At 39.7% G+C, this 26,445-nt stretch overlaps 2 protein-coding genes across 9 annotated transcripts in view; one reads left to right on the top strand and one right to left on the bottom strand.

Annotated features, from left to right (window-relative positions):
* Nucleotides 1-7,981, bottom strand: part of LOC109478764 (DNA polymerase beta-like) — a 9,048-nt gene extending 1,067 nt beyond the window's left edge. Inside the window, exons 1-13 of one of the 2 annotated variants that reach the window (XM_019780523.1) lie at nucleotides 7,754-7,981; nucleotides 7,470-7,527; nucleotides 6,992-7,058; nucleotides 5,948-6,022; nucleotides 5,512-5,570; nucleotides 5,265-5,314; nucleotides 5,039-5,090; nucleotides 4,419-4,473; nucleotides 2,661-2,733; nucleotides 2,273-2,343; nucleotides 1,791-1,877; nucleotides 1,481-1,545; nucleotides 1,020-1,159 (exon numbers count right to left, since the gene is read on the bottom strand). In XM_019780523.1, coding sequence (XP_019636082.1) covers nucleotides 1,020-1,159; nucleotides 1,481-1,545; nucleotides 1,791-1,877; nucleotides 2,273-2,343; nucleotides 2,661-2,733; nucleotides 4,419-4,473; nucleotides 5,039-5,090; nucleotides 5,265-5,314; nucleotides 5,512-5,570; nucleotides 5,948-6,022; nucleotides 6,992-7,058; nucleotides 7,470-7,527; nucleotides 7,754-7,895 — 994 coding nt within the window. In that variant the 5' untranslated portion in view covers nucleotides 7,896-7,981. The remainder of the gene's footprint in view (nucleotides 1-1,019; nucleotides 1,160-1,480; nucleotides 1,546-1,790; nucleotides 1,878-2,272; nucleotides 2,344-2,660; nucleotides 2,734-4,418; nucleotides 4,474-5,038; nucleotides 5,091-5,264; nucleotides 5,315-5,511; nucleotides 5,571-5,947; nucleotides 6,023-6,991; nucleotides 7,059-7,469; nucleotides 7,528-7,753) is intronic. The other variant, XM_019780531.1, reaches the window with a different exon arrangement.
* Nucleotides 1-24,908, top strand: part of LOC109478736 (igLON family member 5-like) — a 27,303-nt gene extending 2,395 nt beyond the window's left edge. Inside the window, exons 1-9 of one of the 7 annotated variants that reach the window (XM_019780465.1) lie at nucleotides 8,598-8,749; nucleotides 9,277-9,976; nucleotides 17,986-18,095; nucleotides 18,802-18,980; nucleotides 19,775-19,801; nucleotides 21,298-21,412; nucleotides 21,809-22,002; nucleotides 22,678-22,773; nucleotides 23,408-24,908. In XM_019780465.1, the coding sequence (XP_019636024.1) occupies nucleotides 9,302-9,976; nucleotides 17,986-18,095; nucleotides 18,802-18,980; nucleotides 19,775-19,801; nucleotides 21,298-21,412; nucleotides 21,809-22,002; nucleotides 22,678-22,773; nucleotides 23,408-23,541 (1,530 nt within the window). In that variant the 5' untranslated portion in view covers nucleotides 8,598-8,749; nucleotides 9,277-9,301 and the 3' untranslated portion in view covers nucleotides 23,542-24,908. Of the gene's footprint in view, nucleotides 1-8,597; nucleotides 8,750-9,271; nucleotides 9,977-17,985; nucleotides 18,096-18,801; nucleotides 18,981-19,774; nucleotides 19,802-21,297; nucleotides 21,413-21,808; nucleotides 22,003-22,677; nucleotides 22,774-23,407 lie in introns of those variants that run through there. The other 6 variants (XM_019780473.1, XM_019780458.1, XM_019780483.1 and 3 more) reach the window with 6 other exon arrangements.
* The last annotated feature ends 1,537 nt before the right edge of the window (nucleotides 24,909-26,445 follow it).

The following is a 26,445-nucleotide window of genomic DNA, read 5'->3' as shown; positions in this document are numbered from 1 at the left end:
TCTTATAGGTAAACACGGGTCATCATCATAAACAAGTTAGAATCATCCTGCACTATCATACTCATCAATCAACCGGTCAAGCTTTAGACCTGCTAAAAAAAGGTAAATGTCTAAGGTTTCTCCATTTAAGTTTTGGATAGACACATAACATACATAACACTAGCCTAAAATCCAAATTTTTGGGAGCAGACCTATACCTAACAAGACTGAGTTTCAGACTGGATAAAATACTATTCACGTTAGATATAAAGCTCCATCAATGGAGATTTTTAATCTTTTAATACATGCTTGCTGCAACTAATTTTTGTCCATAGAACACAAGCAAATAAATTGTACTACAATGTACGATAGAAGAAGCAAATCTAAAAGAGCAAAATTGTAAGTTTCATGCTGCATAGATGACAGCTATTGTTAAACACGTCTAGCACTAATAGCTGGAATTTACACTGCGTAAAATGACATCACGTCTGCTAGTAGGATCCATTTTTTAACAAAGGTGAGAAGGTTAACCAGTCACACTCTGACCTCCATGGTACAACATATCTTAACTTGGTAACAGCAATATTCGGACTTTCTCCTTTCATCTAAGAAACATAACATAACCAGCATCCTGGTTAACCATGTGTTGTATCCAGAACTGTGCCTGGGGCAAATCTGTGTTTTTTTGGATACACTGAGAGTCCGGAACCCTGTCTGATCCTAACCCTAACCCATACAGCCATAGAACTAGACAGGCACTGTTCTAGATGCAATACCAAGTCTTTGTCATCTAATGGTCACAATCCAGTAATCGTCAAATTTTCTTAAGGCCACATCAATTTAATTTCTTGCTTCTCAGATTTGCCTGCTTCATTTTTCAGAGTTTAAAATTCAGGTTCTGTTTTGATTATTTTTCTCCCTGCCTGCTGCATTGATTTTTTGCACAAATCCAAGAACTAACAATCTAAATTGATACACAGTCTAATGGCCTAAACTACATAGCTAGAGCTCCCATCCTCTGCAGCCAGTAAAAATCCCACCTGTGCTGCCCAGGGGTCGGATGGTGTACTCGTTCAGAGTGAAGCCCTGCTCCAAGGCATGAGCTCGCATCTTCTTGTTGAAGACATCGCTGCCAGTGAAGTACAGCACTCCACAGTAGTACTGGTCATTGGGCAATAGTCTGTAGAGTTAGGAGGTAGAAAGTAAAGTGGTACATATAAAAGTATACGTGTTGAACATACCAAGAAACTTGGCTTGATCTTTTTGAGTTATAAACAGCTAAAAAAAATTCAACTGCTGAAACAAATCATATAGTCCATGTCAATCTTTTACTATTAAAATAGTTCCACACGTATCTACTTATGACACAATGTTAGCAATGTTAGAGTGTTCTTGATACTAAGGCCTTCTATATGGGAATGTTTGTTACCTGTTTGAAAGAGTTGCAGTCTAAAACATTTTTCAAGATCTGCAATAATTACCATAAGTACAGTCCACATACCTGATGTCAATTCTCCTGAAGACTCTCTCCTTACTACTTTTCCCAGCAGGCAGTCTGCATACACCCTTTGCAAGAAAAACAACAGTTTGAAAAATGACCTATTTCTAACTTTTTTCTGCGTTTTTGTACATGACTACCAGTTGTATCAATTCAAGAAAATGTCTATTCTATGTGAATATCACATATAACAGGTAGATACATTTTTATACAGGACAAGCACCAATCATATTGTAGAACACATAGATGAACCATAGTATTTCTGATGGACTTCACCATTGGTCAGTTTCCCTTATACATTGTAACTTCTTACCATGAACTTGGTGTCTCCCAGAGAGATGGTGTCCACAACAAACTTGCTTTTCTCCAGATGACGGACAACCTCCTTCAGAAGCTCAGGCTGGAAAAATTGGAAACAAGAATTATAATCATATGTTAGTCAAGTTCTCTCAGCCTTGCCAGTGTATCTAAACTAGTGGTTTAGATTTCTTTTAATTTTTTAAAACTTTATTACACATACTTTGTACATATACTCATACTGTACAATGCATATGCTATACAACAAATGGTATTAATCTCAAAATGCAACTCAATGAAGCACATTTACTGAAATATATACTTTCAGCTGTTGCTTTGCAACTCATGCATGACACCTATCAGTCCATCTATGTACTGCAGTATAGATGGCTTCTACAATCAGCTTGCCTTGTAGTGCTACATTTGCTACAAAGACTGACAAAGTCAATGAATTACATGTAAGACACCACAATAAATGGTCAAAGAAAAAGAGACTACCTTTTTCTTATCCCCACTAGAGTAAGATGAGTGAGTCAGAAGGATGTCAATGTCACCAGAAGATGCTGCACCTACAAGAAGTCATATTCAAGTTATGTTTTTAACAGCAGTAGAATTATCCTTCACACAGTCTGTTGTTGGAGCTTTCATAGGTGTATACTAGTATTCCTTTCAACCAATTCAATGACTTATTACCATAGTGGTAATGATGATGATGTTATATTTCGGTGCTCAAATTTTCAAAAAGGATTAAAAAAACATGGATCTATGACAATTACATACAGTGAGTTATAAACTGTGTTCTTTTTCATTGCTTGATATGATACTAGGCATACCAGATGATTTGTGTTCTAGTAAAGAGTGTACTGTGTAAAACTTCCTTACTTACCTCTTCTGAAGCTGCCACAGATGGTGGCCACATAGTCACTGTCCAGTTGGTTGATCTCCCCGTGAATCAGTGACTGCAACAAACAAAAAATGTTGTTTGAAAAAAAAAGATCTACAAGGGCCTAATATCTAAAAGCTGTTGACCCTTTGTATAAGATGACTTTGACATTGATAATGGACTTGGTTAGGCAACATTTGCACTTTGAAATAGCAAATACAAAGGAGAGCTTACAGCTGATTTTGTGTCTGATATATACCTAAGGAAATGACCATCTGGGATGGTCTCGCGTCACGAGCCGGTAGTCTCGGTTTGGAAAACCGCTTAATATGCCACCGCGGCTCGCGGCACTGGCACGAGCGGCGGTTCTATAATGCCGTCAAACCAAGATGGCGTCGACCACCAGCGGGATTTTTTCCTGCTATTGACAGGCTGTAGACTGTCAGTACATCATACATGGATTATCCCAGCTACTTACTGCATTGCTGTACATAGCAAGAATATTTAGTTATGGAATCATAGAAACAAAACAATAAATGCCTGTATCACAAGGCCCTGGTCTCCATACACGAGTTGGGCTAACAAGACCATCTGAGATAACATTAACGGAAGGGGTCCTTAGTGCCTAGTCAGGCTGGAGTCCAAAGTCCGGCATAGTTAAGTCATAATGGAAACTGCCACAAGAGGCTGAAATTCAAAATGCTGTCTGACCCTGTCTATTTGGTCCTGGTCTCTATACCAGTTGGGCAAACAAGACCATCTGAGTTATGTTTTACGGGAGGGGTCCTTAGTCGGGCTGGAGTCCAAAGTCCGTCATAATGGAAAACTGCCACGAGAGGCGGAAATTCAAAATGCTGTCTCTTTTCGAGGGCAAGGACTTTTAGAATAAAACCTTTTGGTTTCCTCAACTCCACAGTACCCGTACTGTTATATTTGATACCAATATTAACACCAGTGTGCTTAATTAACCCAAAGAGCCACGCCTCCAATGTCTTATAATGGCCAACTGCCACGAGAGGCGGAAATTACAAATGCTGTCTCTTTTCAAGGAGAAAGACTTTTAGAATAGAACTTTTTGGCTTTCTCCTGCTTTCTACGGTACCCGCACTGTTATATCTGATACCCATCGTAACACCAGTGTGCTTAATTAACCCAAAGAGCCACGCCCCAAATGTTTCATAATGGGAACTGCCACGAGAGGCGGAAGTTCTAAACGCTGTCTCTTTTCGACGAGGAAGGCTTTAAGAGTAGAACTCTTTACCAACTCCACAGTACCCTACTGTTATATTTGATACCCATATTAACACCAGTGTGCTTAATTAACCCAAAGAGCCACGCCCCTAATGCCTTATAAAAAAAACGCCACGAGGGGCGGAAATTCAAATTCTTTTCGACGAGAAAAACTTCTAGAATAGAACTTGACTCCAACATCTACGCAGTACCCACACTGTTTCATATGATGTGTATCTTACCACCAGTGTGCTTAATCAACTCGGTGACCCCACAGTGCGGTGACCCCAAGCAAAGTTTTATGTCCCCCATCTCTTTAATGTGACATTCCAATTTCCGGCACGAGCGGCGGTGCCACGAGCCGCGGTGCCACGAGCGGCGGTTCTCTCGGCTCGAGCTCATCCCTACTCGAAATGACAGTAACATGAACAATCTACAGTTCAAGGGAGACATCTAGCAGTTTACACATGTACTACACTTGCTGCTATACTCAGTTTCCATATTACAAAATGTAGATTTTCTTTTAATTACCTGCATTTCAAGCATTTCTTCTCTGGGAATTCTTTTCTCAAAGTCTTCAAAATACCTAGAGTCAAACATTAAAGATAAATTTCTTGCATCAGTATGTTAGCAGGGTATAGAATTTTCTTCTTACACAACCATAGGGTTTCTCACCTGCTTACGTTTCGATGTCTATCTGACACCTTCCTCAGAGCTTCTGACTGAAGTTCTGCAACTCGCCGCTATTTAACGCCAAAGTAGGTGGCGCTTTTGCGTCGAGAATGCAATCCCAAACGTGGCTGAGCTTGTATCCCCCCTCGTCCCGGTGATTGCATTCTCGCCGCAAAAGCGCCACCTACTTTGGCGTTAAATAGCGGCGAGTTGCAGAACTCCAGTCAGAAGCTCTGAGGAAGGTGTCTGATAGACATTGAAACGTAAGCAGGTGAGAAACCCTATGGTTGTGTAAGAAGAAAATTCTATACCATAAGTATCTTCCAACCTGATGAAATTATTTACGGGGGAGTATGTTAGCAGTTTTATAATGACTAGTAAAGCCATCTGCACTGTCATTTATTGGTATTACAAATATAAATTTGATTCTCATGATCACAACATTCTTTATGAAAGTGGAGGCAAGACTGAAGACTTACTTGAGCCCAAGTTGTTGATGGTGGTTGAGCTTGCCTGGGTTCTTCCTGAGATCTACATGTTGGATAATCAGCAAAATCAATCAAAAGTCACTACAACTTTCAAAACACCAAATGGGAAAGTAAATATTACTCATATACAGTAGGGGCATGATCACTAGATAGGTTTAAACAACATCTACAGTTAGATGTGCAAACACCAGGTGTGACAGGTCATAGTCTGACCTACCTTCAATGGTTGTTATGCCTTCATCAACCAACTTCCTTGCAGCTGCAGGTCTGTAATTTCAAACCAACAAACACTTCTTCATGAATCAACTTCATATTATGAACAAAAAAAATATTGTTGAATGTAAACTTACGATATCTAAGGATGGAGTTAAGTATACACAGGGCTTGAAATATCACCTGGCACCTTTGTACATGTACTAAAGTGCACTGCAAGACTATCATACCAAACATGAGGAGAAACCCACCCAATTCCAGTCACTCTGGTCAGGAGGTTGATGGCCTGGTTTGTATCACTGGCTCGGATCTGAAAATAAACACAACACCATAACATCTGCACACAACACTATAACATCTGCACACAACACCATAACATCTGCACAAAACACCATCACATCTGCACACAACACCATCACATCTGCACAAAACACCATAACATCTGCACAAAACACCATCACATCTGCACAAAACAAACACCATAACATCTGCCATTATTAACCTTATCCCTGCTATCTCACCTCATAACTACTATTAACATTAAGTTTGTGCCAAATGGCTATCTTGGCATGCGGAAGGTTAATTGTTTAGGATTCTGGTAGATATTACTACAGTGTATAAAGTATAAGTCTTTTGACAATTTGGTTATTTTCATTACTTAATGCAAAAGTCAGGATATCTACCTACCTTTTCTAGCTTTTGCAATGTCCCAGTTTGGACAAACTCATCGATTTTCTTGGCAATCTTCTCTCCAATTCCATCCTATACAGTGAAAAGAAGTATCATAACAAATCACGTGAAGAAATGAAGTTACTTTCAATAGCACATTTGCATATTGGAGTAAAAGGTATACGTGTGTAAAGGTAATCCCATTGCCTTTTCAGGCCGTAGGGGCAGTGGTTTGGTAATCAACTCTGCCTAAGGCATGGTAGTAGAAGTATAGAAGGCAGACCTTTCCTTCCGGATTCCACTGCTTTTTGCCACCCCAACAAAAGTCAGGTACCCATTGTACACCTTGGTAATCTCCAAGCAGATCATACGGTGGCAAGGCAGTATCCATTGGCCAGAGGAGTGTCCATTAGCCACCGAAGATCTGCCTGCAGTCGAAACGTCAAAGGCTATTAACACCTAGTTGTTGCCTACTCAGAATGTGTTTGCCAAGTAGTTTATTGCCCTAACCACCGGGCAAGGCTATTGTCCTCCTTGTGGGGCTGCATGGTTGGCCGTTACAGGAAGTCTGTCTATGGGTCACAACACCAACTGTTATACATGTATTGGGCAGTTTAAACAATGGATCCGGAGGAGAAGGTTCACCTTGTGTTTTGTAATGTCTGGCATGGGGTTTTAAATTTTAACCATAAGTATCCATGTTTCAGAAAGCATCACAGTGCCAGCATACAGAATTGTATCTGATTCAGTTAGGGGGGGAACTCCCACTGAGATGTGCGCGGGTGACTGAATTTGTCCCAGATTCAAGCTATAAACCGCTTGTAAAAACCTTAGCGTGGCCAGTTTTTCAATTGCTGTTAATAGGGGCACAAGGAGGGGCAGCAACACAATTTTTGAAAGGAAGTGCTCCTCCCTGTGCGAGTGCAGGCAGATCTTCGGTGGCTAATGGACACTCCTCTGGCCAATGGATACTGCCTTGCCACCGTATGATCTGCTTGGAGATTACACCTTGGTGGAGTGAGGAAAGCTGTGCAAAAACAAGCTAGAATTTGAATAGCTCACCAGCTTTCTAGCCTCTGTGCCATTCCTTATTCTTGTGGGATGTTTGGCCAGCACACTCGCAGCTTTCCTGTAATGAAATGATAAAATGTTGCATAAAATCATTTCCTGGAGTGAAGTGACAAAATACTGGCCAATTTCCTTTAGTTTGTGGCAAGTTTCTTTCCTCAAAGTTATACATATGTCAAAAGTCTTATTCCCCTATAGGGGGACCTGATAAGCTTGTCAACAGAACATACAGTACTGCACCTGTGAACCTTGAAACACAACGTACATAGCACTTGTAGAGGACGTATTGTTTAAGATTGTGTTCTAGTGTCTGTAGTTTTCAAATGATGCGTTGGGAAAGATATCGATATCTTATGCAATGGACAAAATTCTGGTGCAACATTGACCAAACATCTAACAGAAACCGTGATTTTGCACAGAGCCAGTACATTTTGCTGACAATGTACAACAATGTGCAAAGTTAAATACACACCTGTAAGCATTGTACTTGTGCATCTGCCGGTTGACATTCTTCTCATAATTGGCCAGTTCTGTGGTAGGAAAGAAAGAAAAATACTAGTAACCTGTTATGACTGCTATGCTATAATTTCCTGTGATGTTCATAGCACTTCATGATCAATGTAGTCTTAAGAACTTGTAAAAATTACTTTTAAGTTATCCACAAAATACTAGTATACTGCATTACGAAAATACAGAAGCGTGTGAAAAAATTAAGGGGGAGGGGGGCGAAAACGTCTGCAAATAAAAATTACCAACCAGTCAGAAAGTCGCAGAAGTCTGAATTGACGTTATCGGCGATTCCCTTTCTTTTACTCATGTCGTCTGCGCACTTAAGTGTCCTGAACGTGTGGACAAATCTTCCAGATCGTCTAGAATTTATCAATATACGCCCAAACATGTACCGACAAGCCCAGAAATATCCTTTGTTTTGCCTTGCAGACAGCAAAGAAAAATGGCGTCTGTCAGCGTCATTAATGGACTATACCATAATAGGGGGATTAAGGACGATGACAATTATATTTTCGCGACATAATGATTTTACGACAATTATTAATACATAAATAAAATAAACAAACGCAACAAATTATATCATTTGATGATATTTTTTTCTATAAATTATAACAAATATACCGTCATATAAAATCAAATTTACTTCCCTTTTCATCTTTCCAATTGGTAGACTCCGACTCAAAGGTCATACTGTACAGAAACGTCACCTTTCAATAGTTTACAGTACTGCATAAGAGACAACAGCTTGTATTTAACCTCCTCGTATAACGTTGTTCATCTTTTAGGCAGGCTTTCAAAGTTTGAATACTAACTATAACGTTATATTGTAACGTTACATGACACCATAGGTGACAAATTTGCCTCTGAAATAACATTTTTGCATCCGCTTACAACGTTTGCTACTTGCAGGTTACCTGTTAACGTTAACGTTAATGTAACCAATCAAACGATGCACACAAGAGTAATTAAGTGTCTGTCAGAGATGTTAGACTGTCGAGAAACGTTACAATTGTCCACCCCAACATCTGCTTGAAAATGAAGATGTGACACCCCCACTCCCTAATATGGGCTCGCCTGGATGAACATTTCCGGTTGACCTTTGAAGACCGGAAGCGGTGTGGCAGTCCAGGGAAGACGCTTGTCGGAAACTGTCAAACCTCAATCATGAGTCGTCCGGACATCTTCACGCCTCTACTGTCACTCTTACCGCGGCTGCACCAAGTCGTGCGCTCATAGCTAACGGTGAGGAACTTTGTCATTTATCTCTGGTTATTTAGATACTACTAGTACTTTAGTAACGGGGTAAAATGCCAGAGAGGGGCGGTACTGGAGCTGCGGTGTTGTGTAGCGTTTGTCAGATCGATTCCCGCCCAGTAGCTAAAATAAAACATGACTTTCCTTGTTGTAACATTAGCATAAGATTGCAGAAGTTATTGCAACCATAAAATTATGTAGCTGTGGAATCATACCATTGGCTGTCCGATTACGCTAACAAGTTGCGTGGACTTCTGTGATTTGCCTTGTTGTTTGTCATAACGTTACTATACAGTGATTTCGGCACGCTGGCTTCCAGCTCAGGACAGACCTTCCTTTGTTTCATGAAAGTCAAGTTTCCTGGTTATTGTCGTCTGACAATTGTTGATGATAACTTTACCCCAAGGGAGTGACATAAATTTTGGCTTGTCTGTGGGTGTGCCAGTCTTTGTGTGTGTTTCTGTCAGGGGGTGAAGTCTGCCATCACTGATTGTCTCCTGATTTTTCCAGCCCAGGCGTGTTGCAGTGTGTCCAGGAGGAATGGAGGTGGGCCTGAGGTTCCTGGCTGTTGTCGTCCTGTGCACCGCGGCCCTGGGACAGAACAAGGACCCGTCATTCGACCCCTACCTGTCCTCAGCCCCACAGGTGGGGGCAACGCAGGGAGACAGTGTCAGACTCAGGTGCCACATACGCAACAGGAACAGGGAATACCTCATCTGGCAGAAGGGGAAACTCTCCATCTTTGTCAACGACCAGGAGGTCATTCGGAACGACAGATACTCTCTATTCACACAACAGCTGGGAGACACAAGTTATCAGTACGATCTCGTCATCGCAAATGTGTCCATTGAGGACGATGAGGACACTTACAGATGCATTGTCTATACAAAAACACCACGGACGTTAAGTATCGAGTTACTAGTTGTTGTGCCTACAACGATAATGTACGCATCGCCGAGTCAGGCCGTAGAGAAAGGTGAGGATGTGGAGTTGTTTTGTAATGCGACGGGACGCCCTGAACCCGAAATCAGGTGGGTTAGAACTAGAGACGGCGCTACGTTCGAAGAGAACCCATTGGTTATCAGAAGTGTGACTGAAAACGATGCCGGTGGTTACCAGTGCTATGCCAGTCAGCAAGTTGCCAACGCGAGACATTCAGACATAAGGACAGCAGAAGTGACAGTGTATTACAGACCAGTCATCAACCTTCTACTGGTAAGTGTACATGTGGCGTTTGGTAAGCGTTAAGAATGTTGGACTCCCTCCTGAGTTTCTTATAGACCTGACAGCTTCATAGGGGGTAACATACATGTATCTGGGATTAGTCATGGGGATTTCATTGGTTCCTTGTAATAGTTGCCACTTTCCTCTGGACTTATCTAAACAATCTGGATTCAGCTCTGGTAATTTGAGTCCATCACTGTCTTCTTTAGTTTGTATAACAGTGGAGCTCACTGCCTGTCAAACAAGGTGTTTGGTTTGTCTGATGGTTTGTGTGTGAGAAAGAGCGACAGAGTCTGACTGAAAGGCAACTGTACTCCCAGTCTCCCACCGAAAGCCAGTGCTTGTTTTCCTGACAGTAATCATTTGTCCCCTGCCTGACCCTGTCAAGCTACTTTCATGCCTACTTCTGGCCAATTTCACACACCCCTACCTCCCGCTGAAATGCAGGAAATATTACATTATAGCCACTTCAGGGACCCAGACAAGCCATTCAGAGAATATCCTAACAGGGTGTGTTCCCTCCCCCTGTACCAGGACTTGTACACATGGAATGTTCGGGAAGTCTACAGATGGTGTTGCAATGCAAGTTTGGCAGAGGACATTGACGCAACAGGAAATTCACAAGTCCCGGCTTGTTTAATGTCATGATTGACGCTCCCTTGCCCACCCACCCACAGTATGGTCGCTATCAGCTATGTCTAACCACCAGAGTATTTAAGTAATTCAGTCATGTTTAGTCCTTGTATTTCTGACAATTGAAGACTGACTTGTTATTGAGGTGGGTCCTTTTTTCCTTAAAACGGGTGTGAAAAATACATGTAAAGTCGCTGGCCTTTTTTTTCTCCCAAGCATCTGGAGGAAATGTTGGCTGCCTTTGGTTCTTTGTTGTGAAATGCCTTTAGGTCACGCCTTGTGGCCATGTGAGTTGTTCATTCGCTGCTGGATGCTGGATCGAATTTCGACCACACTTTCCGCAGGGTAAAGGCCACTTTCTCTCTACCCCAAACATTTGGTATTGTGGTTTTTTCAAGTACTGTGTTTTAGCACTATAGTCAATGCAGGAAACACACTGAGACTTAAAGAAGCAAAATCACTATGTCAACAGTAGCCTCTACCAGGCTTTAGAAGTGGCTGAAAAGAGTAGAAATTGATCAAATAGACAGATAACATGCCAGGGGAGTACAATTTTAGAGGGACAAACTGTATTGCTTTGGCAGACCAGCTCTCTTGGCATTTTATTTGTCTATTATGCAATATTTCTACTCTTTCTAGCAGCTTCTGAAGCCTGGAAGAGGCTAGATATTATGTGAACAGCCTTTATACAGTCGAAATGTTACCAACATGATCATGTTACCAAACATGTGCCTACCCAAGTTTTTCAGGTCAACACCAAAACCACAGAGTTGATTCCCTTCCTGTTGGCTTTCCCTAAAATACACACATCTGGGTGGGTGTGGGATGGGGTAGGGTTAAGCAGTAGAAATTCATCCTTGTGAAATCCTGGCTGGTATATTGTGCTTTTGAATACTGTGATTTTATAGAATCAATTAATGTTCTTAAGCATTGAGAGTGACTGTTATACCACAAAAAAAAGAAAAATAGTTTTTTTTACAGTATATTCCCCTTAAATTTCAGACTTGAATACAACATTGTTATTTTTCATGTTGAACTTCAAAATACATTTTTTCTATTGTATACCATGTTATCAGTGGACAGGGATTGTACATACATCATTGTCCCAAGAGATCTCATTCTTTACCAGTAACCCCACCTATTTAATGAATAGGTACTGTTAATACCAGTCATTCAACTCAGCAGATGACGTATGTGCTACAAATAGTACACTGTCGGAATTTATGACGTCAAATGTTATAACATAACTCTGTCATGAGCACACTTGCTAAGGATATGGCCCAATTTCTTTAAACAAATTACCATTTAAAGTGCCAGAGGACTAGTGTTGATGAAGGATCTTTAATCTAAGTGATTGCAGAAGCCAATCATAAAACATTACTTTACACCAGTATACTGTAAAATTATGGCTCAAAATATATTATGATAATACATATATTTGTAAAAAGAGGCGCTTCATACACAGCCACAACTGAAAAAAATAATATTTTGTAAAATTTTGTCTCAAAATATGTACATGTATTTGTAAGAGGAGCTGCTGCTTTATACATAGCCACATTTTTCACAGTGGTGCTCTGTGATTTATTGTCACTCACTATTATGGGAGACTTGAATGAAAATGTTTACTTTGAAATATGGCCTAGATACTGGGATAAATAGAGACTCCACGCCCATGGGTCTTTTGAAACATTTTCCTTATCTAAGCCAGATCTAAGCCATACCAAGGAGGTTATCTACCCTACACTAGTAAGCTCCTTGGCCATTCCAATTTGATTTCTGGATCTCAGAATTTTGTAGGAAATTGTGGATCATTTGATTTTGACTTTATTTGGATCCACATTTCAGAGTCAGAGAGTGGAGTGGCCTTATGACAACAAGGCCTTCTGTAGAAAGAAAACGTCACTCCCATAGCTGGGTTGAGCTCGTATCCAACATCTGAAACTGGAGTTGTATATTCAAAGCACAGAAAGGTCTTTGTCAATGTTAGCCAATGCAATGATTACATTGCATTCTTGGGACCCATCCAAGTTTAGGGGGTGTACACTGTACAGACAAATTTCTTTTATTAAGTATAGATATAGGTACCCTGCGGATAAAGATGCCATATCTTACATATAGAATTTGAGAACATCATTAGTCAAAAGACATCTTAATTGCTTTAGGTTCCCAACAGTAGTTGGATGATAACAGTGATTCCACATAGCTGTGTTTGCCATTGGGCAGCCCAGAGGAAAATCACAACCAACAGGTTACTGTCAATCTTCAAATATTCACTGTGGTTATATGTTGGCAGGTAAAGTTTTCATGTACACAGTACAGTTCAGAGCATGGTGGTCTTCATGTCATAGTTGACACTATCTCTGACACATTGGGCATACCAGGGATTGAGATACAGTCCATGCCCATACTAGCCTGGGTGCCATCCCAGTGACTCAGTGCATAGCCTCTACCAGGCTCCCTAGGCCACTGGAAAATAGACTAAATAATATGCCAGGGGAGTTAGCTGCCTAGAGAGTACCAACTGTAGGTTGCAAACTATCCAGCTAACTCTGGTGGCATACTATTCAAATGGGCAATTTCTAGTATTTTTCCATCAATTTGGGAAGCCTGGTAGAGTCTATATTCTACATGTAGTTTATGCCATGGCTCCTATATGATATAAATATTATAAATGTATACTAATTGCTAGTGGGAAGTATTGGAGGCCCACCATGAATGAACAAGGATAACGCCCAGGCTATGCCCATACATGTACATATTTCCCCTGTAGATGAGCCCTGTGTGTGTGTGTGTGTGTGTGTGTGTGTGTAGGTAGTGTTTATGTTAGGTACCCAGTAGTGTGTGCTGAAGAGACAGTTTGTTTATATGTGACAACTGACTCACAGACTCATTAGTGGGAACTAAATACCCAGTACAATACTGCATAATTGCTTTTATTTCTTTTGCTCATCATCTGACTGACTTTTGACAAAACAGTCTGAAAATTTTACTTCAAGCCGGAAGGAGGTTGTCTTATTATAAGGACTTTGGATTTTGGGATCTGAAATAATGTAAGAGAAGTTGGACTGTTGTATAGAGTATGGTGAAGCAGCCATGGCTACCAATATCAAAATTAATAATTCCATATTTGTCATGGGTTAGGCAGCAGGTAGGAGGTTAAATTGACTTGGAAGGTTTGGAAAAATGGCCAAAAATGGAGCAACTGATTAGCACTGCAGTCTGTAGAGTAAATAAAAACATGTTTTTTTGTTTACTCTCTTTTGTTTGGTGAAAGGGTATACAAGTCAAATATGTGCCTTTAACAGTTTTTTGTGTGTCCTAAAACATATAGTGTGCAGCCAAGTTGAATAAGAGTCCAAACAAGAGTTGAATTTTTTGCCTAGGCTCCTATATGTAGGCTTGACTTACCATACATGTTACTGTATATCATGAAATATTAGCAGTAGTTTTGCATTCCATTTTTTTTGGTGGCCTCTCTAACTGCAGGCTCATCACACTACACACATGATGCTCTGTTTTGTATTGTTTTACTATACAGTTATTTCAACTGGAACTCAAAGAGACCACAAACTCTTGATTCTCACCGCACCATGGAAATGAATTGATGCAAACTTAAATGAATTTACAGTAATATCAGCCAGTATTACACACAGAAGATGAAGCGATGAAACGTGGCTCCTACTCCACAATCCTGAATGCATCAAATATTAATAACAGAAGGGCGTGGCGCGATGATGAAAAATGAATGGCACTGAGATACATGTATGACCGAGTCTCCCAGGTTTGGTGTACACTGAAGAGTTATAAAATGTGATTGATTATGCTGTTCCATTGGGGAGAATGGGACGTGGGGTGATTTTATGTATTACAAGACAGAGTACACACCCAGTTTCCAAACACATACTACATTGACTGACATAATTTCTTTAAAGGACTCATTCATGTAATACTCCATGTGGGTATCCTAAAAACTAGTAAAAGGGTGTCGAACCACCCCAAAAAATGGCTGCATGATATATAACTGAAGGAATAGCTGGACATGTTACGGTATTGTTACCTCATGGTGTAGGGTAAATGTGCTCAACCTACAGAATAACTAATATTAATACATTTCCTATAGGTTGATTATTCTGAAATTGGCCATAATACAAATTAAACATAAAACTCGTGCAAGATATACCTTCACCACAGTGACTAAACCTGAAAGACAGTGAACTAGAACAATCTCTCTGAAAAATGGATCTACCAAAAGCTTTCAAAGTACAGCCCCACCCTAGCTTGACTAGATAGCAATCCTTAACACAGTTTGCCCTCAACATGATTACATTTAGTATGTCTTTTCCTATCACTTGTCATCAGCTTTATCTAAAAGAGCAGTCCCTGCAGGGGAACATTAACAAACTGTAGGCCAAGTGAAGAGATTAAAAGTACAGGTCTGGAGATGGGGGAAATCCTCTTTTATTGCCAGATCCCGTGCTGTTATGTTTGAACGACGTTAGCGCAGCCGTTGGGACTGATTGATTGGACGTTCTCATCGACGTAATCCCGGCAGGGTCGGATGGGAGGACTTCCCGCCCACGTGTAGCTGCGCGGCTGTGCGTAGGCGGCGGCTGGCGCAGCTGGAAACCTCATGTGACCGTGATGAAGGGGGGAGGGGGGGGAGTTCTGCAGTTCCTAATTTTGTCACTGTAGTTTTATGTTCACAGTTGTCACTTCTGTACTGTGAACTTATAACTACAGCTAACACCATAAATTGCTGACTTTCTTTCTCTACCATCGTGAACATATATAGTTCCATGAACACCTCCACTTTTCTTGTACCGTGAAATTTTGCTACCGTGAGCATTAACTGGTGTGTTACGCCGAAAGGCGGTTATACCGGCTATACAGATACAGATACAGAACTGAATTACAGTATCCTACTGTACTAAACCTCAGTACCCCAAAAACCATGACTTAGTTTGATATATCTGTCATAACCTCAAATTGTCATGCTTCTACATCTATCGGGTTGAAGATAACATACCGTGAAAGGATTACACACAAGGCTGTATTGAGGAATGTTTTGATGTCCAGCTAAAATCTTATGGAATAATCTACCATGTACATGTAATTCCAGGTACGAAAGTCACCTTGGGAAAAATTCCTACGTAGTAAACATGAATATTTGATGGTTCGGTTGCTGAAGTGTGGAGGACAGTTTATTCAGGATTCACTGGTTTTATCTACTGGTTTAGTTGACCCATTCTTGTGTCCAGCTCCCATCAGTCTGAATCACTATAGAGACCTACAGTAAAATCACTACCAGGACTCAAAATACCACTTGCATGTATAATATATGCAGGTTAGTACAGGTAAAATTGAAGCTGTGCAGATATTTCTGATGTTTATCTGCACTTAACCTGCACTGGTCCATTACAAAACCCTGGTCCATTACAAATCCAGAGTTACAGTAGTAACCAGTCAAAAGTTAGACATACATGTACATTTGAATTATCTAAATGTGATGTATTTTTCAACGTACAGAAAACAAACGAAATATGCTTTTGTCATTTTCCAAAAACAAAAGAAGAAAATCCTCTAGACGAAGTATGGTTTTACAGTGTTGGCAAACCGTGGGAACTCATCCCAGTTAGTCCCTTCCCTAAGGCTGTTCCTAATGCCCTTCATTTCCACCAGCTTTATGTGTGGTTTGGGAGTCATACGTCAGGGGTTTAAGAGCTCTATCATACCATTGTAACATTACACACTGTCAGGTGGGCCTGGATATGTACATTATATTTGTAGGCTGCCTATTTTCACCATTTTCTGCAGAGAAAATTATGTTCCTGCGAATATTTCTGCACGATTAATGAGATATTTTGGCAAGAGTCATCTTCCTCTTCCATTACCTCAACAACGAACAAGTATCTTTATCTACATGAATCAGCAGGATATACAATTTTGTGGTGTGGCTTTGTGAATTGAATGTGTTCCAACTATGGGAGACTGAATTACAGTTCAAAAATAGTCTGCTTACATAAGACTGCGGTACCAAAGTTTTAGGTAATTATACCTTAAAGGTTGGACCTCTTTAAGGAGAAGTACCTTGTGCAGTTTTCCTGTGAGTGATCATGTGTGGGTGACAAACATGAATACTTTAGCCAAAGATTAATGAAAATAGCAATTCACATATATCACCGAGACACTGTATTAAAATTTAAAAGCGAACGAAATGAAGGTAACAATACTATCATCCAACCCCACCTCTCTTCACGATGAATTGCGATTTTGATTATCCAGCTTCCATCACTCGTAACTTAATTGATTCCTACAACAATAGAGGTCGATACCCTAATCACAATCTCACCATTTGAGCAGCTGTATTACACTCCAAATTTGATTAAGTTGTGAACACCATGCAATAGCCTTGTTGGAGGCATATTTATGGTAATTACCCATAGAAATTACAGCAACTGTAAAGCTTGAAATTTACTGTACCTTTTATCTAGTTTGGGGTGTGGCAGTCAGAGTCATGTATTAAATGCATTAGGTTTAACTGTTTCCTCCAAAGAGGTATCATGATTGTATTAGTATTATATAATTTTCTATTTGAACTAACTTTATTATGTCATTGCTGTTGAACAACCTTTTAATGAACCAGAAAAGCAGTTCCTAATTATTTTCGATCCATGAAATTTAAGATGGACACTTAAAAATTTTTTTTGGCTCAACATTGTCTTTACCTCATGAAATTATGCATGTGTACGAACCATAGCCAGTTACCGATTGATCGTACTGGTGAGGCTTATGACAGAATTGTTTTCCCAGACACAAATGAGATTGTCTGCTTCACCACCTGTGTTTTGTAGCCCATTATGGGAACAGCAGATAGCCTCTGCCCTTTGTGTTGGTCAAATGTCTTGGAAGGGAATGATTTTTAACTACTCTAGACAGACAGGAAAAGTGCCCAGTTAAGACTAGGAATTGGACCAAGAAAACAGACTTTATAATGACTGTACACATTGTATGTGCAAGGTGGCAGTTAAGTTGGAGCTTTGTGTTGTATTCAGTTCCTGTTGCGGACAAATGGCATGTGTTTCTCATGCATATGAATCTAAGGAAGCTACTGGTAGGTACATGTATAGTCAATGATCTTTATCCCCCCCCCAAATAAATATTGCAACAAACTGTGTGTGTGTGTCACTGTGTGTATGTGTGTGTGTGTGTGTGTGTGTGTGCGTGTGTGCGTGAGTGAGGGAGTGAGTGAGTGAGTACTGTAAGGGTTGTATCTTTGGGACTGGAAGAGTTAGTTGCAAAGCAGTATGGGTAAGGGGGCGATGTCTGCCATATTCCTAATTGTCATGTTCTCTGCCTGTGTTTTGTAGCTGGCCATGCCATCAGAGCTCCTGGAGGGAAGCCTGGCAACAATGACCTGCATCGCGACTGCAAACCCCAGACCCATGTTCTACTGGTACAGGGATGGAACAGAACTCAGGTCAGTACCCCTTGTTGTGTCTCAGGGATGAAACAGCACTCTGGTCAGTACAGCTTGTCTGAAAGGGATGGAACAGCACTCTGGTCAGTCCAGCTTTTCTGAGAGGGATGGAACAGCACTTTGGTCATTACAGCTTGTCATGTCTCTAAGATGGACCAGCACTCAGGTTAGTACACTTGCCATGTCTCAAGGATGAAACAGCACTCAGGTTAGTACAGTTTGTCTCAGGGATGGAACAGCACTCAGGTTAGTACAGTTTGTCTCAGGGATCATCATCCGGGGATGGAACAGCAGTCAGGTCAGTATAAATGTATCTTGTTTTTGTGTCTCTATTAGCCCCAGGTGGCTGAGAGAGCAGAAGAAATGTCAGACATTTTCTACCCTGCCAGGTTCAAGGGCACGGCCTGCAGCAGTTCCTGTATCCCAGGGTCAGGTATTCTCCCACACATGGTCACCAGTTTTGTTTGTACTCTTACTGTGCAGTAATGATAGTAGCAATTCTTAGAAACTCTAAGTAAGAAAAATGTCTTCACAGCAGCAAGATGTCATTGTCTAGAAAAATGGACATGTTCACAGAACTAAATCTTCACAGTGGCCGCAAATGATTTGATAACGGTAATGATAAGTTCATGGTAAAGAGGTACAGTACAGATCAGGAATTTCTTTAGTACATGTACTTATGACCAACAGTTTTGCATTTCCACAGAGATGGAGAAAACCGACTGATCATTTCCATCACCCCCGGCAACACGGAGAGCATCCTGACGATACAGAACGTGAGAGCGCGGGACTACGGGAACTACACCTGCCGCGTGGTCAACAACAGAGGAGCGACGAAGGCTTCCGTGTACATCGGTACTCCACCAACACTTGTACCAACCAATGGTAAGGATTTGTTTTACTGTATTTCCATTTCACTGTTGATGTACAGCATGTCAGCAGAATGTACTGTGGCTGCACAAAACACAGATTTTTATATGATTTTCATCGGATGTTTGGTCAATGTTGCATCAGAATTTTACCCGCTACAGATGATATCTTTCCCCACACAACATTAATAACTATAGACGGGTTGTTATCCTTTAAATTTAATATGCAAATATGACCTTAAAAGAGACATTATGCACAATAAAGTACGTTCTGCCGACATTTTGGGCTGTACAACATATGTTAATAAGTGACAATAGCCAAGCAATTATACAGAATAATTTGACAGGGATATTCATAGGGAAATAATTGTATGCTGTGTGATACATTTATGATAAGAGCCTTTACCTGTTATTAGTGACTACTTATTTGCGACAATGATTACTGTCTGCAGATTTCAAGTAGATCACTAGGTGGCACTCCTTTACTGCAAGTTTTTTTTTATCAGCACACCAGATTGAAGTTAGGATAAATGACTAGTAGATACATTGTAGTTAAGACAAGAATATAAAGATGTGTATAGGTTATAAATGCTAGTTGATTCTATTATATATATTAGATAATTGTTGGCATTACATGTACATACATTACATACACATGAATGGTACATACATCGTACATGCTCTCTACTGATCTATCTCTTCCATTATTCTATCTCATATTTTACTTTCTAACAATCTAGGAGACTGCTAAGTACTGTTAATTTTTTTTCCTTTTCTAACAAATTGCTTACTCTATGCTGCTGTGCAAAGGTTCGAGGCATTGGCAGAACTATAGCAGTAAGTCTGGCTTTCTGCTGTCTATATGTGTGTTCTTCTGTCAAGTGTGTATGTCGCACTACACATGAAAGAGACCTCTGTAGAGTATTCTAAATGTCAGGGACAAAGAATGTCATGTAATGTGTGTTAAAACTTGTTTTGTTGACTGTTTTAAACATTGATAAAGTTACTGCCCTTCAGTACATCACACTAACTCAAAACTTGGCAATGTGAATAAAAGTTGTTTGTAAATGGATGTATATTTATTTCTACAGTATATATATTTCTTTTTATCTAGTTCCAATTCTTGACATGTTACTGACTTGTACTTACAACGTAGCACTGTGCTGTTATGTGTATGTGACTTCTCTATTTAGTAGTTTCTAGTACTAGTAGTTTCTCTTGTGTAAGCTATTTTCACTATGACATTGAGAGAAGAACCATGTCAGTAACTGAGGTCACGAATGTAGCAGACATGTTTTCCCTGGTCACAGTACCATAAATAGTACTTGGACGTCCTGGAGTATTTTTGTGTGTGTAGCTAATGTCTGTTGTATGGGTGGACTAACCAGGGTCACTGTTTTATGCCCATGTTTTCTGATGTGATGCTACGCTTTCACTATGGACAACTGTTTCCCTACAAGTAAGACAGCCTTCTTCCCTTTTAGTCACATGTATTTATTCACACAAAATTTAGAGCTAGTGAGAAGTCCTCTGGGTTTCTTGCCCAGCAGTTATTATCATCACATTGTATATAATGTACAGTAGTTTAATAATGTGTACAGAGCTTTTTATTACCTGTGTAAATATGTATGCTTAAATGTTGGAATGTTTAGTCTGTGTATTTCCATTTAGACTCCAAACTAGTGCAGAATTTATTTGAAATTTCCTTTGCAGTCATACTTAGCACTACATGTACATATAATATATTATACGTGTATATTTTATAATATATTAAGAGTTATTACTGGTTGCAAGTGTATAACTTTAAGATAATATGAATGTTTCCATATCAGTATTCCTATGAAACATAGGAATAAACTTTCATACATACATGATGTAGTGTATATACTGTTTCAAAACCAGTTCTACATTTGGTTAAGGTTACATGTACCTTCTTATGTATAGTATCCAAAGTATGTAAAGGGTAAAGATGCAGTCAATCAACTGTAACATAGATATATTGTTGCTGCATTTGTCAGGTTCACATTTCACTCAAGGAGATAGTGTAAAACTAATACTGTAAATGTAATTATCTTCACAGTGGTTTTATTTTCACAGTAAGAGGAAAAAGACGTTTTTCGCAGTGTTTGAAGTTCGCGGTTGAAATATGTCTGTAGTACAGTAGTAGAGTGATAAACTGTATATAGAGTCATGTAGAAGTATCTGTATTTTTACCTCATAGCTGATGATGATGATGATGACCTCATAGCTCTGTACAGTCTTTTCTTACATGGACTAAAGATATCTTTGCAGATACACTGTAGTAGTAACCTGTTTGTCTTGTCTTCTCTCAGCTCCCATAGAAACATTCACCACCGGACACAAGGAGGAATGCCCCCCTAAATATGACGGCTTCTGTCTACATGGTGGCATCTGTTTCTATGTGGACCAACTGGGGGTGGGGTGCACGTAAGTACAACTCATTCTGTGTTGTACAGTTACCTATGTCAAGAGATGCACAAGGAAGTTGTTCAAGCAACTGGATAGGTTTTGAAAACTGTTAGACGATACAAGTAGCATCCACTGCTCTTTGTCAATGACCATCACTGACAATTTCCTTGTGTACTAGTATCTCATTACCTGGATGTCTAACCTACATCGACATAATTCAATGAGTCTTTTGACATTTGTAAGATACTGAATGCATTGTACATTAGATTTTTTAACAGTGTTTGAAGAAAGCTTAAAATTACATTGTAAAAAGTGTGCACATTATGGACCCAAAAAAAGGTTTTGTCCACATTTGACTGAGATTTTTCTAGGTCAGCCCTTAATAATGCCTACATGTCCATGTTTGTATCTCAGGTGTCCCATCATGTATGAAGGAGAGAGATGTCAGTATGGCAGCACAGCGGCTCAGGCGGCAGCGAAGCAGCGGAACATCGCGTACGGGATCGTGGCCGGCGTCCTGGCGCTGGTTCTCATCGTCCTACTGGTCTGGTTCTGTCGCAAGAGGAAATGGCAGGGAACATACGTGGTCGAAAATACCAAAGTTAACGGTAAGAAACGCAGCTTTGTTCTTGTTTTTTTACATCTGCATAATATGTGAGTCTCTGTAAGTCTATTGTCTCTGTGATGGGGATATACAAAGTTTAAAAGTAAGTGTTGTCTAATTATGCATTGGGAGTCTGCACATGATAAGGACAAATATCAACTATACCTTCATCAATAACTGCAAACAGTTACAGAACTTTGGCTACCCCTTCACACTCAATGCTTGTCATTCCATGCTAGTCATACGTTATGACTTGTGGACTGGACATTGTACGTGAACTGAAATGTGTGTTTGCTAGTATGAGCTTTCAAAAATTGCCCTAAAGTCAGCAATTCCAATTCAAGGTAGATGTCATCATTCTATCACTTGCCTTTAGAAACACACAAAATTGCTGTTATACACGTAACTGAAAAAGAAAAAGATTGTGGTTTGAGTTAATTTTTGTTTTACGGGAAGAAAATACATGTACATGTATCACCCACTCAAACTTTTTCATCAGACTGAGTGAAAGTTGTATCTCTGAAGTTGAAAGGAAATTGTATGCTTCTTGTTTTATGATTATTGTATGGTTCCAGTGACATTGATCTACATATATACTAGTAAGTCATACATGTACCTGTCCACATGTCATGACCCTATTTAAACCTGCTCCCCCCTCCCCTCCTCCCCCTCCCCACAGACTCTACCCACCCTCTGCCCTGCTCACCTGCATTCTGGGCTGGCTTTGCTATAGAGGGGAGGGAACATTATGTGGGCAAGAACTGGAAACTGAATGGTAAGGCAGGCACAGCACATGTACACAATAGTCTTCTTGTACACTAATGAGTTACACTAAACTAATAAGTTCCAGGTTTATTCAACATGCAATGTACTATCATATGACACTAGACTAATATAAAACTACACAGAATTAGTATGATCAGTTTGGCAAGAGACTGTACATATACATGTACATGTATAAGACTGTACTTTATTCAACAACCAATGAGTTTTCACATCTGTTGAATAAAGAACAGTATACATGTATGCATTTTGTAATCAAATATTGCTTGTTAATTCATAGAAATGTATGCATAATATGGGGAACCTAAACTTGTAATAGGTAATAGTTTTTCCAAAATCTTCCACCTTCCTTTTCCTCACATTCCAAACTTATCCTGAAGATAGAAGTACAGTCCAACCAAGAAGGCCACAGGTTCAAGAAGACCACCCAGAAGACAGAGGTGGTCTTCCTGGACAGGTGGCCGTCTTGGGCAGGTCACTAATGCTTGCGCCTATGGAAAAAATTTTGGGCCCTAGAAAAAGTGGCCAGCTTGAAGAGATGGCCACTTGGTAGGTTTGACTGTAATACCGTATTGTGTTATGTACAATGGCCCAGTCACCCAAGACCCCCTATGTCTCCTCCACAGGGCATGTTGAGGATGTAGAAATGGAGGATGCCATCTCAGAAGAACCAGAGGATCTGCACGGCAGCCGAGATGACGTCTTCATCGATGTCAACCACATCAAAAACCTTCCCGACATGCAAGACACAACTGTTTGACACATCTGAAGTCTAGTTACCTACTTGGACATAAACTTCTGTGAAGTACAGAGATACCGGTAGTCATTTTCCACTCGCAGAAAAATAAACAAGCAGCATCTTGCCAAAACTAACCTCACTGTCATCTAAGAACAAACTTTATACAAACCTGAAGTTCTACATTTTTTATGACTTCCTACTTTGGTTTTTGATAGCAAATTGTACATTGTCATAATTTTCAATGATGATTGAGTGTATGTTGGTATTTATGGCAAGAACTATCAATGTTGCAAAAGGGAACTTTTTTATTTAGTCATTGTCTCATAAAATTGAAACACAGATTTATACAATCCATCTGTTTGTGCGTTGACATGTGAAAGTTGTTTGGAGTAAACCATACTAATACAGGCAACATCATGCAAGTCTGGTCAGATATGGAAACATTGTAACAAATACAGTGTTGTAGACAAAAATGAAAGTAAACGTAGCAGTAATTGTAAAATTTGTAGATTGCAGAGAATGTAGAAAGTCACAGATGGAAGTCAAGACGGGTATGATATTGTACAGTATGCTGTGTGAGAAATGGAGAAACATAGATTTCATCATCTTGTGCATGTTGCAACATGTAGTAAGAAGGTAGGTGAAAACTTCATGTCACTCACTCTACAGGTACATTGTAGTTCTTCCACCAGAGTTGTAAATTCCTGAATTCTTCGTAGTAAAATTAGATTTATTTTTTATCCTGTACTTAATAGCAAAGGTGTTGGAGAGGAGTACTTAAAAATATTGTGTCTTAGATATACACTGTATGTGAGCCTTAAACTATGCACGACTATTGTAGGTCTGTTTATAAGTGCAATTTTACATTGTATGTACCAAATAGTGTGATAATCAAGCACCTTGCTTGTGGCCAGTACTTGGTTTTATTTGACTGCACAATACTTATATGGAGTGGGTTGAAACTGGGTTGCAGAAATAGTTACTTTTGCCCTGTCTATGCACATTTTGTAATGCAACGGGCACGAGTGTATGTGTAAAGTAGTAAGGCCTAGATAAAAAAATGCTCTTTCCGGTTACTTGACCAAACTGAGCAAAAACCAACCTTCTGTACCCCTAGCCTTTTTTAGGGTCAACTGCTGGAAAGGCCATAAAATTTTCCATCTGACATCTGAATTTAAAGCAATCTGAAACTTTATGTCACACATTTTCGGAAGCCAACTTTTATTCAGTGAATCAGGTGAAACATTTGTCCCTTCCCCACAAGCAAATGGAAGGACAAGGCCTACATGTAATACATTTCAGTTGTACATTGTTGGGCTGTATCTGTTGAACCAAGATCTAAAAAAAAATTATTTCAGGGCAGTAACCGGAAATACAACAATATTTCCCAGGCCTAAGTGGTACAATGTATTTATGTTTGGTGCTGTTCCATGCTTCCATTCAATCAATAGCCAATGGTCAGTGATACGCAAATATCAAGCTAAGCTAAGGTGAAAATTTTATTCTGCTGGAAAGATTATATGGTCTTGACAATGGTCTACTGATTTCTTGTTGTATGATCTTCCAGAGGGAAACATTAATGTGGCACTAATCAATGTACACCCCAAGGGGTAGGCAGGGGAAGGGGATGTACAGTAGGAAAAAAAAAATGCTTCACCAGTTTCTTTGCATTGCTGCAGACATGTCAGATTTATTTCTTTAGTAGTGGATTTTCTGTGAAATATCCATAATCAGGTTTGTTTTATTGAGTAAAAAAAAAATAAATAGCACATATTACCTACATCCTTCTCCTGTCCATTGATAAGTGCTACTTGTTTGGAGCAGAAATGATGGTGCCAGTTGGTGACTTGGCACTGTTGAAAGCCATTCTGGTTGTGTTTCTTAGAGTTTTGCCTCCAGTGAAGTCTTGCATTCCAATGTTTTGCTGTTCCTGTGCTACCGGTGGTATCTTCTAGCGGCTGTGCCTTCATACATCAGACCCAAGTAGTGCATTGATTCAGACATCATTGACAGATTGAGGAGCTGAAGCTACATGTATATAGCAATCGTTTACATCATTTTCAAATTCACAACTATGTCTTGAATTTCCAAGCTTGTGACGTTACCTTAGATTGTATGGCATTTTTGGCTTCACATTGCCATTGAATTTTGAAAAATGTCTCATTTGATTCCCTATAATTCTATAGGGGGTATGTTAATTTTCATATTTGGCAGTGAAATGCAGCAAAAAGCTACTTCTTTTGTACACAAGTCTTCACTCCTTATATTGGTTTCCAATATACCAATAAAACCATTTATAGACTACTAGTACTACATGTATTCAAGTATAACCACTGTACAATGTATTACGTTGTAGACATCATGACCATTCGTAAAATGTAGGACCGGTACTCAAATTTTAACAGCGTAATCCATTGAACTGCAGCATTACAAGTCTGTTTGTTCTGCTATAACTGTTCGGATTGGGCGGAACAAAGACAGAGAATGGTTATGTTTTTTTCTGCTCTCGTTTGGTATCAGCACATTTGTAGGTGTCTGGTAGGATGAAACTATTTTATAACGATTAGGAACTGTTTGAAAATGTGTTGTTGTGGTAATTTTCTGCCATCCAGAACATCTACATGCTACACCAAGATTAACTGTAAATAAAAAAAATCTAAGCAGTGGTAGCAGTTTCTGATTTTTATCTGGCTTTTTATAGCTGTTGATATCATGTACTGGGATATTAGTACAACACCTTTTATAAAAAATATAAGGCCTGAGTCTATATCGATGTAGTACATTGGCGGTCTATTATCGCCATGTAACTACGTTACCTGTAGGTCCACTACAACATCAGCTCAGTTTTGTCCTGGACTGTAATCTTTGAAAACAGTAGATTTATATAATAAGAATGGTGTGTTGTTGTGTTAGACACTTCATGCC

The sequence above is a fragment of the Branchiostoma belcheri genome, unplaced genomic scaffold, assembly GCF_001625305.1.
Source record: "Branchiostoma belcheri isolate BF01 breed outbred unplaced genomic scaffold, Haploidv18h27 scaffold106, whole genome shotgun sequence".
Lineage (NCBI taxonomy): Eukaryota > Metazoa > Chordata > Leptocardii > Amphioxiformes > Branchiostomatidae > Branchiostoma > Branchiostoma belcheri.
This window is presented reverse-complemented; position numbering and strand designations above follow the sequence as displayed.